This window comes from Salvelinus fontinalis, chromosome 34 (genome assembly GCF_029448725.1).
Source record: "Salvelinus fontinalis isolate EN_2023a chromosome 34, ASM2944872v1, whole genome shotgun sequence".
Taxonomy (NCBI): domain Eukaryota; kingdom Metazoa; phylum Chordata; class Actinopteri; order Salmoniformes; family Salmonidae; genus Salvelinus; species Salvelinus fontinalis.
The window spans coordinates 19,273,306-19,291,104 of record NC_074698.1 but is presented as its reverse complement, the minus strand read 5'-3'; the positions used below and the strand labels follow the sequence as shown (position 1 = coordinate 19,291,104).

Here is a 17,799-nt window from a genome sequence, read left to right as displayed (position 1 = left end):
AATAGTCTTTTCTCGGAGCAGGTTGTTTGTAGCTGGTGTTAGGGAAAAGCAGCTTGACCGTGTCGGTTAGAAACAAGCGTTATGGTGGTTCCGTCAGTAGTCTGGTCTAAGCTGCTTGTAGTCAGTAAGGGCACAGAGAGCTCTGAGTAAACACGGTAGATCCATTACCTTGAGTCATGTGGATTGACAGTTTTACCGAAAGCTGCCTGTATATTGTATGACCCCGCAGAGTGGCTGTGTTTTCACTACCACATTCCACAGGAGTCCTCTTAGCTCCTGGTGACACAGCAGTCACCTTCTCGAGAGCTCCCCCACTGTGGTGGACCTGATCCCCCTGGGCCCCATACCTACCTGGGCCTGCAGCCCTTTTCACTGACTGGTTGTGTATAGAAGGACCTGTTGGACTAGATCCTATCCTTGTCAAGGACCCAGTTGATCAGACTGGCTTTGTATAAGGGACCTATCAGAATGGATCCTGGTGAAGGACCGCCTGGGGGCTAGAGGGATATCATGTGGTGTTCCACAGGGCTCCATATTGGGGCCTCTACTGTTCCTCATATTTGTAGGATAGATGACAAAGTAGTAGAGAGTGTGTGTGATGCTAAAGTCCTTTGACATGATACATTATAATGCCGCCTTCAGTGAAATTCCATCCTGGATTAGTGGTGGTGTGGCATTGTCTCTTGTGGTCTTTGCTCAGAATGTTCTTTCCGTCGTTTGTTTTTCACAATACTATTTTATTTTAATGGTAAAAGTTTTACCAATTTGTTGTGAAGGTTTTGTCCTTTAAAGGAGGCTGCACTATGCTGAGATATGTAATTGAGAATGCAAGCCTTTCATGGCAGTTCTCAGAGCTTTGTAAGTTGCCTGCAGGGTGTGAACCACAGCCACTGTTGACACAATAGTACGAGGCAAGCCCCTATTACCTCAGGAGGAGCCTTGTCAGTGAATCCATCAACTCAGACTCATTATCCCGGATATTATCTCAACGTTACTGATCTAAACTGACAGATGAATGCCTTGCACTCTGCCACCTCAGCCTAACCCACATAGTGACGGTTTGTACCACTACAATCAGAGGGCTCTGGTGGGTTGGTGGTTGGTTACATTCTGGCATCGGCCTCAGCTGCCCTCCCCAACATCTGAGGGGTGGGAAGTAAATTTGCCCCCCTCAACCTATTTCCCCAGACAATGGGACTCGTTGTTCTCACACACCCCTGGCCTGCCCCGTTCACCTCCTCTCCCAAACGGAGCTTTTGACCGTGTGCCCAGAAACGTGACCTGGCCATCCGGCAAGAGTTGATCCACCCCACTGGCCTGATTTTGTATTTTAAAATTGCCGTGACACAGCATATAGACCTCGGTGTATTAAACAGCTGGGCCCTTATTTGGTTCCACCCCCCCATCGGCAGTAAAACCCTGCTGGGCTGGAGAGAGCTATGCAGTGGGAGGGAGTCTACTGCCCCTGTGTGGATGACTGCTTACAATGCACCTTCAGATAGTCACTCAAGTCCATATTACAGGAGCTTCAAGATGTGATGTTTCTGTGTGCCGTTTTATATTCAAATAAGGACTAAGTGAATGCTGTTTTTGGCATTGAAACTAGTACACAGGTGTTATCCTGTGCGTGTGTCTCCATTTCAGGGGGACCTCCGGAGCTACCTGTCTCAGCAGGATTGGATGTTCCGAAATGCTGAGCTGCTGCAGCTGCAGAAGATGGCCTGTGAAATTGCTGCTGGCGTCACCCACCTCCACAAACACAACTTCCTGCACAGGTAGCACTTCTGCTCCGGCTCCGTTTACACCAGTCAGTCACAACTAGACATGGCTTTAGCTAAGGGCACAGCCTTCAGATGTCAAACGACAGTCATGCTTCAAGGAATTAAGACTTCATCAAACATTTTAAGTAGTACTGTCTGTTTTTACATCTTCCAACTTAAAAATGTTGAGTTACGATAGTATCAGACACAAGTGATATTAATGTGTCACAATTACAAGTCTGTCTCTATCAAATGAAATAAGTGGTTTTGGCCTCCCTCATGGCAACTTTCTCTTATGGATACGTACTCCTACTCTCAAGCCAACACTGGGCCAATCCCAAACAGGGACACTGGGCCAATCCTGAACAGGGACACTGGGCCCCTCCAAAAAGGAGAGTGCTGCATGGGCCTGTTTCGTTTAACTTTTTACCCGGCAGTGCAGGACATGTAGGCTCCGCTCAGCACATGCTCTGTTTTGCATGCTCAGAATAAACCCAAAGGGCTCCAATTACCCAGCTCCCACACATTGCCACAGTGTCAACTATCAGCCGGTCAGAGGGATATGATGATTCTGCTGTTTGTGTGTAAATGGATAGCCTCATGTTGGCCATTTATTATCCTGTGTTACAACTCAAAAGGAGCCCAAGTACGAGATTCCACCGCTAACAGGGTCGTAATGACAGTCGTAAAAAAAAATAGTGCACCGCTTTTCTTTTGGTTGGGTTGCGAAGTTGATTTACTACCAATGTGTCCTCGCTGGATGCCCCGCCCACAAAGTACCCGACACGGGGCTGTGGCTAGCACGGTGCCACAAAGCCTTCTGGGACGGTGGCAGTGGTGTGAACTGAAATTATAGCCAAGGCTTAGGGTCTGTGGTCTGAGCCCAGCATGTTATTGTGATGGGGCGGCCACAGCAATAAGACAGCGAGCTGTCATGGCGGTCCAGGAGAACCACTCTGACTGACATTCCATAACAACCCTGGGGAGAAATAGCATATGGGGCAGTAGAGGAGAGGGAACTGTGTTCTCCAGTTTTTCAACCAGTGTGACAACCATAGCTTCCAGCACATATTTGAATTAATTTGGTAATTTTACTGAAATGATAGTTTCACTTGACAAGAATGAGCAGAATCAGTCGATCTCCCTTTTTGTTGTTGTAAGGTCTTTGTTTTTAACTCGCTAGGTCTCTGAGCTATATCGATTTTCTGTCAAAGAGGTTAAGAATCTGCTGATGTGTCTGCACCAAACTGCCCCCATGCCATTTGCCTTGTAGGGATAGGACTTTGAATCTGATTCTCTCTCCCTGATCCTCCAGTAGTACTGTAATGCACTGCGTTCGCCAACAGCAGGGAACAGCCAGGACAGAAGTGGTTTAAAATATCTCTCCATTTATCTTGCCGATGTTTCAGTGGGCCTGACAGTAGCTCTCGGGGTGTACGAGCACAGACCACTAGTGTCAGCGACATCCACGGATAGACGGGGTAAAAGAGACGCGCTTGGAACGGGTTGGTGATGAAATGCTTCTTGGGCCAAGGGGAAACCAGAGCCTCTCCCTCCATGAGGGTCCCAGTCTGAATGAGATACCATCTGTCCACTCAGACAGCCCAGTCCCCCTTTATCGCCCTCCCCAGTCCACCCCGCCACTCTGCCCACCTGTGAGTGTTCTTCCCTGGAAACAATATCCTGGTGCTGTATGAGTGAGTGGGGAAACGCTCCAGCATCAGTGATTTTGTTACTAGGGGCGGCAGAAGCAACTGGATGAGGTTTCCTCTAGTGATGCAAGCTATAAGTCCAAATGTGTTTGGGTCTAAAGCCACTCAAGAGTCCAGTCTTTGTCTGGCCCTGCCCTGACCTGGGTCTGTGGTGGTTGGATTTAGAGGCAGGTTGAAGGGGTCCTTAATCACCTGAGACATGGCATTTAATCATATTAGGGTGAGGAAAATGTAATTATTCCAAATTTGTCACTGGGATATTATGTCATCCTGTCATAGGCCTGTACATTGTATTTAAGGGACACCACCCCAAAAATAGTGTCCGTGGCTTGCTATATAAAGCAGGCAGACCGGCATCAAGGCACTGTTCGATTAAATGTTAGAATGGGCGAAACTAGTGACCTAAGTGACTTTGAGCATGGTAAGATCGTCGGTGCCAGCCGTGTCGGTTCCAGTACCTCAGAAACAGCTGACCTCCTGGGCTTTTCATGCACGACAGTGTTTACGGTTTACCGAGAAAGGTGTGACCAAAAGAAACATGCAGCCCTGTGGGTGAAAACAGCTAGTTGATGAGAGGGGTCGAAGGAGAATGGCAAGAGTGGTGCAAGCTAACAGGCAAATAACGGCGCAGTACAACAGTGGTGTGCAGAGCGGCATCTTGGAACGCACCACTCGTCAGTCCTTGTCACGGATGGGCTATTGCAGCAGGTGACCACACCGAGTTCCACTCCTATCAGCTAAAAACAAGAAGAGGCTTGTAAACACCAAACCACCAAGACTGGACAATTGAGGAATGGAAAAACATTGCCTGGTCTGACAAATCCTGGATTTGGCGTAAGCAGCATGATTCCATGGCCCATCCTGGAACAGGCTGGTGGTGTAATGGTGTGGGGAATGTTTTCCTGACACACATTAGGTCCCTGAATACCAATTGAGCAACATATGAATACCACAGCGTATCTCAACTTTGTTGCTGACCAGGTACATCCCTTCATGGCTACAGGGGGGTCTGACCCGGTACTAGATGGGTGTACCTAATAAACCGGCAACTGACTGTATATTCCACCTTTTCAATGATTTATTTCCATTGCATGACCACATGAGCAGCACAGAGCCAATCTGAACGTGTCCTGCAGCAGCACGGAGTTCCATCTGCTTCCCAAATGATTGATGAACAAGATAAGGTCCAGAGCATTGTTGTCTTTTCAGACTACAGTTGTGTGTACTGCAGTGTTTACCCAAAACCTCTAACTTGTGTTCAAACTAGGGCTGGGCCGATATATGATTACATCGAATATCGTGATATTTGACATTGATGATATATTGGGATGCGCAAGACTATATTTAATTTGAACTTTACAAATCTAAACTGTGCAGTTTTATCAGTTAGTCTGTGTCAATATGTTGAAAAGAAAGTCTAAATGAATTAAGTCTTATTTCTTCGCCACACAAATATTATTTAATGAGAATGTGACTAATATTGTAAATAAGCACAAATTGCACAGTCTGGAGTGATTTTAGTCATTAACGACGCAAAACGATTAAATCAGATATCACGATATTTGGTGTAGTATGTCGAAGAAGAGGTCTCCCCAAGTATCACCCAACCCTAGTTCAGAGTGAACAAATGAGAGCTATATGTTGGATGTAGTGCTGGTAGACTCAACCGGACCTGTGGGTTGGCACCAGAACAACTGCCTATTATTTGCAGCCCTGTGATCCATTCACCGTTCTATGACCACACCAGACCATATTGAACACGTATTAAACTCAACCGTTCTATGACCACACTAGACCATATTGAACACGTATTAAACTCAACCGTTCTATGACCACACCAGACCATATTGAACACGTATTAAACTCAACCGTTCTATGACCACACTAGACCATATTGAACACGTATTAAACTCAACCATTCTATGACCACACTAGACCATATTGAACACAACCGTTCTATGACCACACTAGACCATATTGAACACAACCGTTCTATGACCATGCCAGACCATATTGAACACACAAACTCTGTAAATCCTCATGTTTTTTAATCTTCTTTAATCAGTTTCCCTCTTTTCTCAGTGACTTAGCCCTGAGGAACTGCTATCTGACTGCAGACCTGACGGTCAGAGTGGGAGACTATGGCATCGGCCCCTACAGATACAAGGTACCAGGAAACTTTCCAACCTGTTCTCCTTCAAATGGAATCAGGTGGATATTGTTTTACTTTCAGGTGACAAAAGGAAGTGGCATCTGTATGTGTGCTGTTAGTTTCAGTTTAGGTTCATTAACCCTTTTCACAATGCTGAGCCCAGCTGAACAGAGAGGTTACACATCCACCAAAGTCTCAAAGGATGTCAAAGCCAGTACTGTACAGTACTGTATAAGGCCTAGTCCGTGTAGTCAACACAATAGTGTAAAAGTGGTTTATTAAGGGGGTTTATATACAGCTGTTAGCCTTTGACCCCAGTCTGGCAGAACTCTGTGAAGCATTAAGACTGTTATACCAAAGTATAACTCCCTAGTGCGTTTGTCCCTGGCTTGACTGTCGATAAGGCTAGCTCCGCTTGCTGCATTCCTCAAATAATGTTGAGCTCTCTATTTAGCACGGTCAACAAGTGTGGCCAGAGGTGTTTTGGCTGTATTTATGAGCTTGATTAAGTACTTACTAGGAACTTGGAAAACAACTCAAAATACAGTAATGTGGGTTAGAACTGAAGGAAAGGCTACCAAACATCCAAATGCTTCTTAGAAAGACACATACTGAATTGAATGGAAAAAAAGAAGGCCTACTGGTTGTTTGTAGAACTATTCTGAGATAGACATCCTATTAAATTACACATTTGTGTTCTGCATGTAATTACATGGATGCTCGACTCTGTCCCTCTCTCATGTCACAGGAGGATTACATCATCACGGAGGACGACGAGTCGGCGCCCCTGCGCTGGATGGCCCCGGAGCTGGTGGGGGAGCGCCATGGGGGCGTGATCACCCTGGACCAGACCAAGCCTGGCAATGTGTGGTAGGTACCTCCACCTGGTCACTGTGCAATTTACAGGCGGTAGGTGGCACCTTCAAATGGGGAGGACAGGCTCATAGTAATGGCTAGATCAGAATACATTTAATGGCCTCAAACACATGGTGTCCGTGTAGTTGATTCCATTCCAGACATTATTATGAGCCATCCTCCACTCAGTGGCCTTCTGGGCATTGTGCTTCACTGTGTTGAATAAAATATACTCATTAACACAGTGAGTCAACCTGTGTCCTGTTGGGCTGTTGCTGAGCAGTAGCTCAGGGTCTTTTTTGAAGATGATAGACTATCTCTGATTCTTCTGTCCAGATAGCCTCTCTCTCTGAGAGTGTAAATCTTAGCAGGCACTCAGTCTAGCTGACTTCTAAAGGGAAGAAGACGCTGACCCTGCACTCCCACCAGGCGGCACAGCAACACTGGAACCTATCCTTCCTGGCCCCTCCCTTATGACCTCATGGCTCTGTGCCAGTCCGTGTCACGGTTGTAAATCACAACGTTGCATAAGGAGGCTCTCGTTGCAGCACCACATTTACCCCTAAATAAGGATATGTTTAGTTCTCAGAATATGGGTCATTCCACCAATAGAGTGCATTTTGGGTAGTGTAGGTGTACCTATTAAGCCCATCAACATCTAAGTTAAGACACTTCTAACATGTACTGCCCTAATCTTTGTAGGAAAAGTGGAGATAAAATGACATATACATTTCTCATTAAGTTATTTTTATGTTTGGACTGGGCTTAATGGCTACTGAATGTACCATTTTAAGCCCATGGGTGTTCCAAATAAGCCCACCTCCTAAATAATCAATTTTAATTAATTTCCAAATATTAAAAACTGACATTTCTTATGTAAATCTCCCCATTACCATTCATCAGGAGGGTGTCCAATCGTATCAACAGAGCTCAATGTGGAATTAAGTTTTTGTTCTTGCCAATCACCCGTACACAGCTGATTCAGGTGTTAATACTCTGTTAGAACAAACACCTGCACACACTGGTCCTCTGTGGATAAGAATCCATGCACAAAGACCATCACACACAACTTGCAGTGGATTATCTGAAAACTGAGTCACATTTCCTGTACTGCTATTCTTGTTAATTAGTTCAACTTGTCTTTCTGAAGACGGTTTCAAATATACCTATACTGTTGTATTATAAAGGGACAGCTGGTGGACCAAAACACGGAATCACCTGGATGAATGTCAACAATATGACAATGCCCCCACCCAGAAGTGCATGAGTAGTCACCATCTTGTCCCTCTTATGTTGGCCTCAACCCTGATCTTATTCTTCTCTCTGCGTCAATGACTACCTGTCCACTCCAAAGGTTTATAATCTTGATAAAGGCACCATGGCTAGATGCTGTCATTTGAGTGTTTTAATCAACTTAAATATGAACAAAAACCATATGTTAATTGAATATTAGGAATGTAAGCACACTATCCCAATGTGTTTCAGTGCAAACCAGCTTAATAGGAACCACAATACTATTCTATGTTTCACCATAAATCATCATCTACTCTTAAAATATCTGGAAACCAATGGTTTGGGGTATAAATATACACTATAGACTACAATATTATGCAAAGTTAGTATTGAACAATATGTAATTATTGCATAGAGGGAGTGATTTTTCTGCCACTGTACTCATTAAGCCCACCTGAGAGAAAAAAACTAACATTTGCATAACAATGCCATGTTTATTTAACATGAAAATAGGACAAAATACATTTAAAAATGGAAGCTGTGAATGCCTGGTCTATTATAGAGGTTAAACAAAAACAACATTATAGTAACTGACCAACTAAGTAGCAGGGTGGACCGTTTGATCTAATTGACCATAAATCCCCTTGTGACAGGGGGAATGGAAGCTTATGTGCAACATGGAGTGGGAATTGAATGCAAGCTTCACAAAAACATTGAAATTGTAAAAAAAATGCCTAGCCCTATCTATGGGTGACAGGGTTGATGTTATGTTCCACCCGCTTAGTTTTTCACCACAAAACACCAGATAATGGCCAAAAAGAGTAGCACCAGCTTAACTGCTTTTACGCTATTATTTGACTATTTGTTTAGTAAAATAATTTAAAGGAATAGTTCACCATATTTAAATGAGAGTTCAGTTCACATAACAGGGTTCACCTTAAAATGAATGACAAACGTAAATGAATCATGAATCCTCAGAAAACAACTAGGGCTTTAAAATGGTGAAAACTTTGACATTTTTGGGTTAAAATCTTCCTAGAAGTTGGAAAAACATGAGAAGGGACAATGAAGACTTTAGGATGTCTATATTTATTGAATGTTCCATGTGGTCTATAGTAAAGAATACTATATTGATGCAAAATTTCAACTTAAAGTACCCCCCCCTTTTTCTCCCCAATTTCGTGGTATCCAATTATTAGTAGTTACTGTCTTGTCTCATCGCTACAACTCCCATACGAGCTCGGGAGAGACGAAGGTCGAGAGCCATGTGTCCTCTGAAACACAACCCAACCAAGCCGCTCTGCTTCTTAACACAATGCACATCCAACCCAGAAGCCAGACGCACCAATGTGTCGGAGGAAACACCGTGCACCTGGCAACCTGGTCAGCGTGCACTGCGCCCGGCCCGCCACAGGAGTCGCTAGTGCGCGATGAGACAAGGATATCCCTACAGGCCAAACCCTCCCTAACCCGGACGACGCTAGGCCAATTGTGCGTCGCCCCATGAACCTCCCGGTCACGGCAGAGCCTGGGCTCGAACCCAGAGTCTCTGGAGGCACCGCTAGCACTGCGATGCAGTGCCTTAGACCACTGCGCCACCCAGGAGGCCTCTACTTAATTTTGAATAGACGCAAAAGGAACTCTAGTCGTGGATTGACCCATATACACTTAAGCCTATATACAAAACATTAAGATCACCTGCTCTTTCCATGAGACTGACCAGGTGAAAGCTATGATCCCTTATTGATGTCACCTGTTAAGTCCACTTCAATCAGTGTATATGAAGGGGAGAAGATAGGTTAAAGAAGGATTTTTAAGTATTGAGACAAATTAGACATTGTGTATGTCATTCCGAGGGTGAATGCGCAAGGCAAAAGATTTAAGTGCCTTTGAACAGGGTATGGTAGTAGGTGACAGGGGCACCGTTTTTTTTCAAGAACTGCAACGCTGCTGGGTTTTTCACACAACAGTTTCCTGTGTGTATCAAGAATGGTCTAGAGGCGAAAGAAACGCACATTTATTTAGGCGAGGTGCTGGCTAGCGGAACACCTATTTAGGCGAGGTGCTGGCTAGCGGAACACCTATTTAGGCGAGGTGCTGGCTAGCGGAACACCTATTTAGGCGAGGTGCTGGCTAGCGGAACACCTATTTAGGCGAGGTGCTGGCTAGCGGAGTGGAACACAAAAAATAAAGGTGAGCCGCACACTCTAGGAGCTCAGATGCAAAAATGTAATGTCCAACTTTTACAGACAAGCGGTCTTCATCAGGGTATAATGAATGGTCTACCACCTAAAGGACATGCAGCCAACTTATTGTATTGGAGTCAACATGGGCCAGCATTACTGTGGAAGGCTTTTGATAACTTGTCGAATCCATGCCCCGACAAATTGAGGCTGTTCTGAGTATAAAACGTGGGGGGCAACCCAGTGTAATCTTTCGTTTTGAGGAATATTTGTGTTTTGATTATTTTGATGAAGAACATTAATTGTGATGTGAATATGGGTATTATGCTGCAATATGAAAATAGTCCCCCCCCCCCCCCCCCCCCCACCCATCTCATTGAGCATTTAATCACAGACGCATGTTGCCACCATGCACGCAGGTACAGTAGATTGTGAGTTGTAATTATCCCTACACCAGTCATAAGTGTTTCTCTGATCCCTGTGTTTGCAGGGCCTTGGGGGTGACTCTGTGGGAGCTGTTTGAGAACGCAGCCCAGCCCTACCCTCACCTGTCTGACCGCGAGGTCCTGAACCACGTCATCAGGGAACAGCAGATCAAACTGTTGAAACCACAGCTGGAGCTGCCCTACTCTGACAGATGGTCAGTCCCGCTGTCTCCAACCATACTACACATGACACCAACTGAATCTAGCTGGACTACATGTTATTTATGGAGTGTCTGCTGAATTGTTAAAAAACTGAAATACTTTACCATAAAGAGAGGTGTATGAATTGCATACTTGACATTGAAACGATATGTTCTGCTATGAAGTCAAACTGTATTTAAAAAGCCTCGGCTCATGCCATAAAGAGTAATACCTCAACTCTCTCCCCTGTGCAGGTATGAGGTGCTACAGTTCTGCTGGCTAACTCCAGACAAGCGGGCCACGGCCGAGGAGATCCACCGGCTGCTCACCTACCTGCGTATGCAGGGCCAGAAGGATGTAGAGGACGACTTCCAGCAGCGCTGGGACTCCCTCAAACCCAACCCTGTCACGCGCCAGACCACCGTCAGCCACTCCTCCTACCCCATTCTGGAGCAGTTCGCAGATGATGCCCTGCGGGCCGAGGTGGACGAGGTGCTCACCGTCACTGAGACCAGCCGTGGCCTGAGCTTCGAGTATGTGTGGGAAGCGGCCAAGCATGACCATTACGACAGCAGCAGTGGCCATGGACGCTCGGCTATGAACACCACGCTCAACTACCACAGCATGTTCTTCCCCGTGCCCAGCGAGGACATTCAGGCCCACTTTCCAGACCCCGCAGCCCCCAGGACGGGGGGCTCCGACAGCAGGAACACCCATTCAGCAATCCCTGGGATTCTTCCCGTGTTTGACGCTCACAAACCAGCCAATGGAAACGAGTACTACATCCAGTTGGAGGAGCAGGGGGAGAGCACCGTGGAGGCGAAAGAGAACAGGGGTCCGGAGGTAGACACAGTTTCAGACGGGCAGAAATTTGTCACCCTTCAAGACGTCCGCTTGGACGAGTCCAGCACCGATGCAGACTTCTTCCACCACAGCATAGACTCCAAGGACTCGTACCTCCAGGACAGCCACATCTGGTCGTCCAGTGAGCATGACAGCCCCTACCACACCAACATCTTCAGTGAGGGAGACTCCAGACAGGACTCCCATTCCTGGAACAGGGGCTTCATGGAGCTTCCAGAACTCAACGGAAATGGTTTTCAGAGAGTGGAGTCTGTAGAGGGGCAGACCCAGGGAACAGAAAAGTCATTTCGGAATTCTTTTTTAGGGGAGCGCCATTCAGAGGTCATCCTCCAGGACTCTTTAGAGGAGGCAGAGGGGGAGGGAACCCCGGATGTGATGAGGCTACTGAACACTGAGAAACTAGCGGACAACTTCATGTTCCTCAAAGAGAAGAGCCTGATGAAGGAGGGCTCTGGTTTATCAGGGAAAAGTAGTGGGAGTCAACAACTGGACTTCCTCCAACCTGGTCTGACCCACATCCCCGAGCACAGTTTCAGAATGAACTCTTGGGATGATGATGATGATGAGACCATAGATGGCATAAACGTAGCAGAGATCCCCATAAAACCTGTGGAGAGCAACATGTCCCCAGCAGAGGAGGAACTTTTTGACTTTATGAGTCCCAGTTTTGTGGATTTCCTGCAACCTCTAGCAGACCCTAAAACACTGGTGCCTTCAAATACACTGGTAACAGAGGACATCTGTAGCAACCAGCTGCCAATTAGAGGACTGCTGCAGCAGTCCTCTAATATGAGGATGGACTCTGCCTCTGAGAGGGCTGAGGTCCCTGCTATTAGTTCAGCAAATATCCACCAGTCTCCCACACTCCTCTCTGAAAGTGCCACTACAGACCCCCTGTGCATGGATGCCAAAAACCCCAGCCTTGACTGCCTCGGAGCCTCAGAGGATGACTGTGTTGAATCCAAAGGAATCAAAGAGCCAACAGATGACCTGCTAAGCTATGACTCTCCCCCAGTCTATGTCAGTGAGATTTCTGTTGACAATGGCCTGACCAGTGAAGGCTTTACCAGTGATGATCTGCTGAGCGACCTGGTTGAAGATGATACAGAGGCAGAAATGGATACCGTTCTCTCTGAGCATGAACATGACAGGTCCTCTCTGCTGGTTTCTGGTCCTTCCATGGACCAGATCAGCCAGGACAGCCTATTGGAGGACAGTGTTTCCACCACTCTGCCCACTGTGGAGAAATCAGCTGAGACACTAGATTCCCTGGACAACAGCCACAGGCTGGAGGGGTCTGTTGAAGAGCTAAACACCCCGGCAGCCCCTCACAAGCTCCAGCCCCCGTACAAAACAGCCGACAGCGGCTACGAGACAGAGAACCTGGAGTCTCCAGAGTGGAACTCTCAGCCCATCATCAAAGACCACTTCTCAGAGGAAAACGGTCTGAGTTTGGCCGAGGAAGAGGAGGAGGAGCCAGCAGCTGCTACCATGCTGGTTCCCCCCGAAATCATCGTCTCGGAGGTGGAGAGTGTGATGGATGCTCAGGACGGTGAGGACCAGCAGGCAGAGCCCATCGCCCCTGGCGAGGAATATTTCACGGGAGGCAACTACAGAGACTCTGCTTACTTCTCCGACAACGAGTCCGAGCCCGAGAAGAAGTCTGAAGAAGCCAACTCGGCAACTGTGGACATCAGTGGCGGTGTTTCTGGAGGTCCATCTGTTCTTCCTGAAGTCACAGAGGAGGATCATGTAGAGTCTTCTGCTGGGTCACAGTCTCCCATTGCTCGAGAAGCTCTGGTTGATATTGGAGTGGAGAAGACCAAGCCTCAGCTCCTGGAAGGGACCAGTCTCCCTGTGCTGATCCTCACCACAGAGGAGGACTGGGAGAAGACGTCACCTGTGTCCATCGACGGCAGTGTGGACGAAACCAGGACACTGGAGTTCTTCCCTGACTTCAGGACTCACAGTCACTCTGAGTCCAGCGGAACTTCCACCGAGGACCTGGAAAAGCCTCCATTGCCTGCTGTTGCTACCTCAGCAAAACCTTTTCCTGAGAACATACCGGTCCACGCTAAGCTAACCAGGACCTACGCCAGCGAGATCACCCCCAAGTTGAAGGAGCCCGACATGGAGGGGAGGTACCTGGGCAGGCGCGACGGCTCTGATGAGAATGGGCAGGAGGACGGAGGGGAGGCGGACGAAGAGGACGATAACAGCGATGACTCGGATGATGACATGCGGGCGTACCGGCTGCACAGCTCCAGCGAGGACAGCGAGGACGACACGGTGCACCCGGTTCCCGTTATAGTCTCGGATGACAGTAGAGCGCGGAACCTCAAGAGCCTGCTGAAGCCCACGTCGCTGAATGTCACCCCCAGCGCCAAACCCTCCATGCCATCAGGGGGCAGCGATTCAGACAGTGCCAGTAGAGCAGTGTCGTTTTTCGACGATGTCACTGTTTTCCTTTTCGACCAAGTAGAGTACCCACTTGTCCCCTTTGCATGCACACATCGGACATTGTTTCACTTGTATCTAACATTTATATCAAAACAACTCAAAGATACAAATATTATGTCTATGCATTAGAAATGGTTTGAATTTCATGTGATATTGCAGTTTTTTTTGTAGCATTCACAGGTTCTCTGTGCAATCTAGACCTAGTCTAAATATTATGAGAATTAACTTTAACCATTGCACTTATTGGTCTCCCCATCTGTAGGAGACCCCCACCAAGGAGCTGGGAGACCATTCGTCAGGTTCCAACAGCCAGGTGTCCGAGTTCAGCAGCCCTGTGCCCACGGCCAGCTACCTGAATAGGTTCACCAACTCCACAGATGAAGAAGGTAAGTCATCACGATACGGCCAACTTCCATCAGCATTATCAAGGAAGAACCTAAAGGGCTCCATGAAACACACCTGACAATGTAATCCAAATGAATACACTATGGTAGCTGTCCACAAATGCAGATGTTTAGTCTGACCATTTGCTAATTGTTTACGTACATTTAGGTAATTTAGGGGGGGGCTCTTTTGGCTCAAGAGTACCTCCAGTGGCAAAAGTTCCGTATTGCCTCTTTTTAATTGTACCAAATCAAGGTTTTAAACAGGTGTCTCTCCCCTCAGGCGGTGGGTTTGAATGGGATGACGACTTCTCGTCCCCGGAGCCCTCGGCGTTCCTCTCCAAGGCAGCTACGGACCTGGCCGTGTCTAAAACCATGTCCCCTTCGTCTACGGCCTCTCACTACTTCTCCCCTCCCGGGGGCCGCGCCCCGGAGCCCAGCTGGAGCAGCTCCAGCTCCAACTACTCCCGCTTCTCCATCTCCCCGGCCAACATCGCCAGCTTCTCCCTCACACACCTCACTGACTCAGACACCGAACAAGGAGGCAAGTGGGAGTGCACCAACACAAACAAACAAACTACAGACAGGCATGTGCTTTATCTACCTCATACATAGTAATTGAATAGGATCTCTGATCTACCCTCTCTAACGCTGTATTTGTGTATTTATGCCCTCCTCCCTCAGGAAGCAGTGAAGAAGGAGATAAAGACTAAGGTGCATGTGGAAGGGACTGTTTCCCCCCCCACTTCTGAGGGGAATGGACCCAGAGCCTCGTACAATGTCAGGTGAATGTAGGAGAGCTCAACATGCAGGCTAAAGATGGACGGATGATGACACTGTTATGAAGGCCGTGGATGCTTCTCTTCTCAGGCAGAACTGCCCCCCCATCATCATATGAATAGAACTAGAAACAGACTGAGCTAGAGGCTCCGACAGCCACAACGCCCTCAACAAAATCCCCTTCCTTCCACCAAAAGCCTCTTAGCAAATAAACAGTTGAGGCTCAGTCAGTCGTCTGAGCCTTGTTCTCTCCCCCCCCCCATCAGTGCAATGCAGCAGGAAGAACAGACAAAACTGACCTGACTTTGTTTGCTTTAAGACTTGTTGAGCGCATTCCAAGTGTTTGGTTAATGTCCTCCTTTCCTGAGGGGATTCTGTTTCACCCCAAAAATACACTTTTATTTTGAAGCCCTGATTGAACCACAGCCCCTGTGTCTGCAATCAATCAAATAGGAATAATGAGCTCTTTGGATCAGGCTGACTAAAACACCAAGGCCCTTGGGCGTAACACTGCTCATTAGCACCTTTGCTACATTGTGCGATTATTACAGGAGTTGCCTTTTGGAAATGTATTTATTGTCAGGTCTACTCATGAAGTGTGTATGCTTCAACAGGAGATGGTCAAGACTGGAAGAGGTATATTAGGAATTTAAGGAACCAAGTTTGTGATTGACTCATTCACCGTCCATACATCCCATCTGTATAATTGAAATGAGCCCCTGCTTGGTTGCTATAGGAACAGTCAGTGTTCTAGTTAGAACCATGGAACAGGAGAGGTCTGACAGCATTACAGTTCATTCATATGAAGGAAGTTCAGTTAAACACCATCAGTAGAAGTATTGGATAAGGTAACATTGCCACAAGCCATGGTTTGAATTAACAGTATGGGACTTCAAGGTTTGTCCAGTTTCTTCACCAATCAATGGTTCTTATCGTAGTGCCTATTTCATACTGATTACAAAAATATAATCTCCCTGTTCACTCCAGAAATCACATGATTATGAAGAGGTAAATACATTTTGTCCTGACAAGCCTAGTGACTGCATTTGCATTGTTTTTGTTTTGTGAAACATGTGCACCTTTTTAATAGGAGGAGTCAGTAGGGATGTGTCACTGTCCCAAACGGCACGCAGATCATTTCTCTGGTACTGTGCAGGGATCTTACATTAACTCAACCCCTAGTTGTCATTGGACTGTACCAAGACAGACATGCCTGTTCTTTGTTTTGTTTACTATGTCAAACCAGTTCTACACTCATACTGAGTTTTATTTTCTGCACGGGTTATTCACTAACTACTGCATGTGACACAGCCCAGGTAAAGATTACGGACATTGCCAAAGCAACCCGGCTATCACTCAACGGACTGTCTCCGGTATGATTTGTTTTGGTGTGCAGCAAGGTTGGGCTGTGTCACGATCAATGATGTATATAAATAATTATTCAGCTGGATCAGTGAGGTGAGCTTCATGGTCTTTCTGTTCCTGTAGTTCAAACTGTTCTTCCAGACTCCATGGGTTCTACACAGATGAAACGATGGATAGCTCTTGGTTTAGTGTCAAGGTTTCCCCTATGAACAAGTGGATAGAAACCCTTTGTCCTCACCTCCAGTGTTCTAGACAAGGTTAACCTCTTCTACCAGCAGCCTGTGTTCTTTCAGTTAAACTTGAAATGTATTTTAAGGAAATCCTGTTTTATTCTACAGTATATACATTTGCTTAATCTTGCACATTTGAGAAGGCTAACTTAATGTTGAACTGTACTGATGTATATAAATGTTTAATTTTGTCTGTACATGGGGAATGATGTAATCAAGTCCTAGGTATGAGGTTATTTTGTCATTTAAGTCAGCGTTTAAAGAGTAACATATCACGGTAAAAAGTGACAACGGTTAAATTAAAGGTGCTACAAGATTGAATTGTAATTTCAGAAAATGTCGTAACAGTGGAATGATAAGAGATTACCCTACTAGTGGTTTGATCGCTGTTCTCCTGCCAGAGCAGCATCAGTTGCCAAAATGGGAAAGCTGTTCTGACTAACCTCTAATGGACATCGCTAAAATTCTACACGTCGCTCAATTTCAGTGTGAAATATATTCGTGTACCAAAAGCAACTTTCGGCTCACCAGCTTTAAAAAGGCTGTTTACTTATATGGTACAATCATTCAGTGCTTGTTTTTGAAGTGTAATAACCAGGAAGTTACATTTCCCCTAGATAAGTCAGAACAGCTTTCCCATTTTGACAAGCTGCCACTCCGGCAAGAGAAATCAATGAGAATATCAAAACACTGGCAGGTAATACTATTCCACTATTAGCGCCGGACATTTCCTAAAAATACTATTGCGAAGCACCTTAAGACAAACAGGAAAATCAATTCTGTCCGTAAATTTTACAAATTGTAATATTTTTACTTCATATTGATGATCATGCTTAGTGTATTTGAATGAAATGTTTAATATGGAAATAAATGCACATTTACTTCTATAGCTTGTCTGATTGTAGCCATTGTGTTACTCAACCATCAATCCCATCTTGGTAGAACAAAATGTTAAATAGGTTCTTTACATAACATTTAGTATGTTTGTACAGGTGTACTAATGCATCACTTTAGTGAAGTGAAACTCCAGGCCCATACAAATTACACCCAGGGTTGCAGAGCTGTTTTGGAATTTATTTCAGTTGTCTGTCCTTGTAAGAGGACATCCTCAACAGTCAAGGCCACAGCAAACTCAGACATTACGCTGCACTTAAAGGTAGCTGACATGACTACAAAATGCAATCGCCAAACATCCA

The 17,799-nt window shown here is 46.1% G+C and overlaps 1 protein-coding gene across 1 annotated transcript; it reads left to right on the top strand.

The window, feature by feature from the left end:
- Positions 1-619: 619 nt before the first annotated feature.
- LOC129833402 (serine/threonine-protein kinase LMTK2-like) lies at positions 620-15,295 on the top strand. Its single transcript, XM_055897978.1, has 8 exons — positions 620-1,775; positions 5,555-5,639; positions 6,373-6,494; positions 10,386-10,535; positions 10,776-13,863; positions 14,108-14,231; positions 14,512-14,772; positions 14,913-15,295. The coding sequence occupies exons 1-8, from the start codon at positions 1,582-1,584 to the stop codon at positions 14,939-14,941; spliced, it is 4,053 nt and encodes a 1,350-aa protein (XP_055753953.1). The 5' UTR covers positions 620-1,581; the 3' UTR covers positions 14,942-15,295.
- The last annotated feature ends 2,504 nt before the right edge of the window (positions 15,296-17,799 follow it).

Bases quoted from the DNA above. Each gene is read 5' to 3' on its own strand.
- LOC129833402 (XM_055897978.1), top strand. From the start codon at position 1,582: ATGCTGTTTTTGGCATTGAAACTAGTACACAGGTGTTATCCTGTGCGT. The intron at 13,864-14,107 runs GTAGAGTACCCA...CCCCATCTGTAG, and splicing joins CTGTTTTCCTTTTCGACCAA to GAGACCCCCACCAAGGAGCT. The intron at 14,232-14,511 runs GTAAGTCATCAC...CTCTCCCCTCAG, and splicing joins CAACTCCACAGATGAAGAAG to GCGGTGGGTTTGAATGGGAT.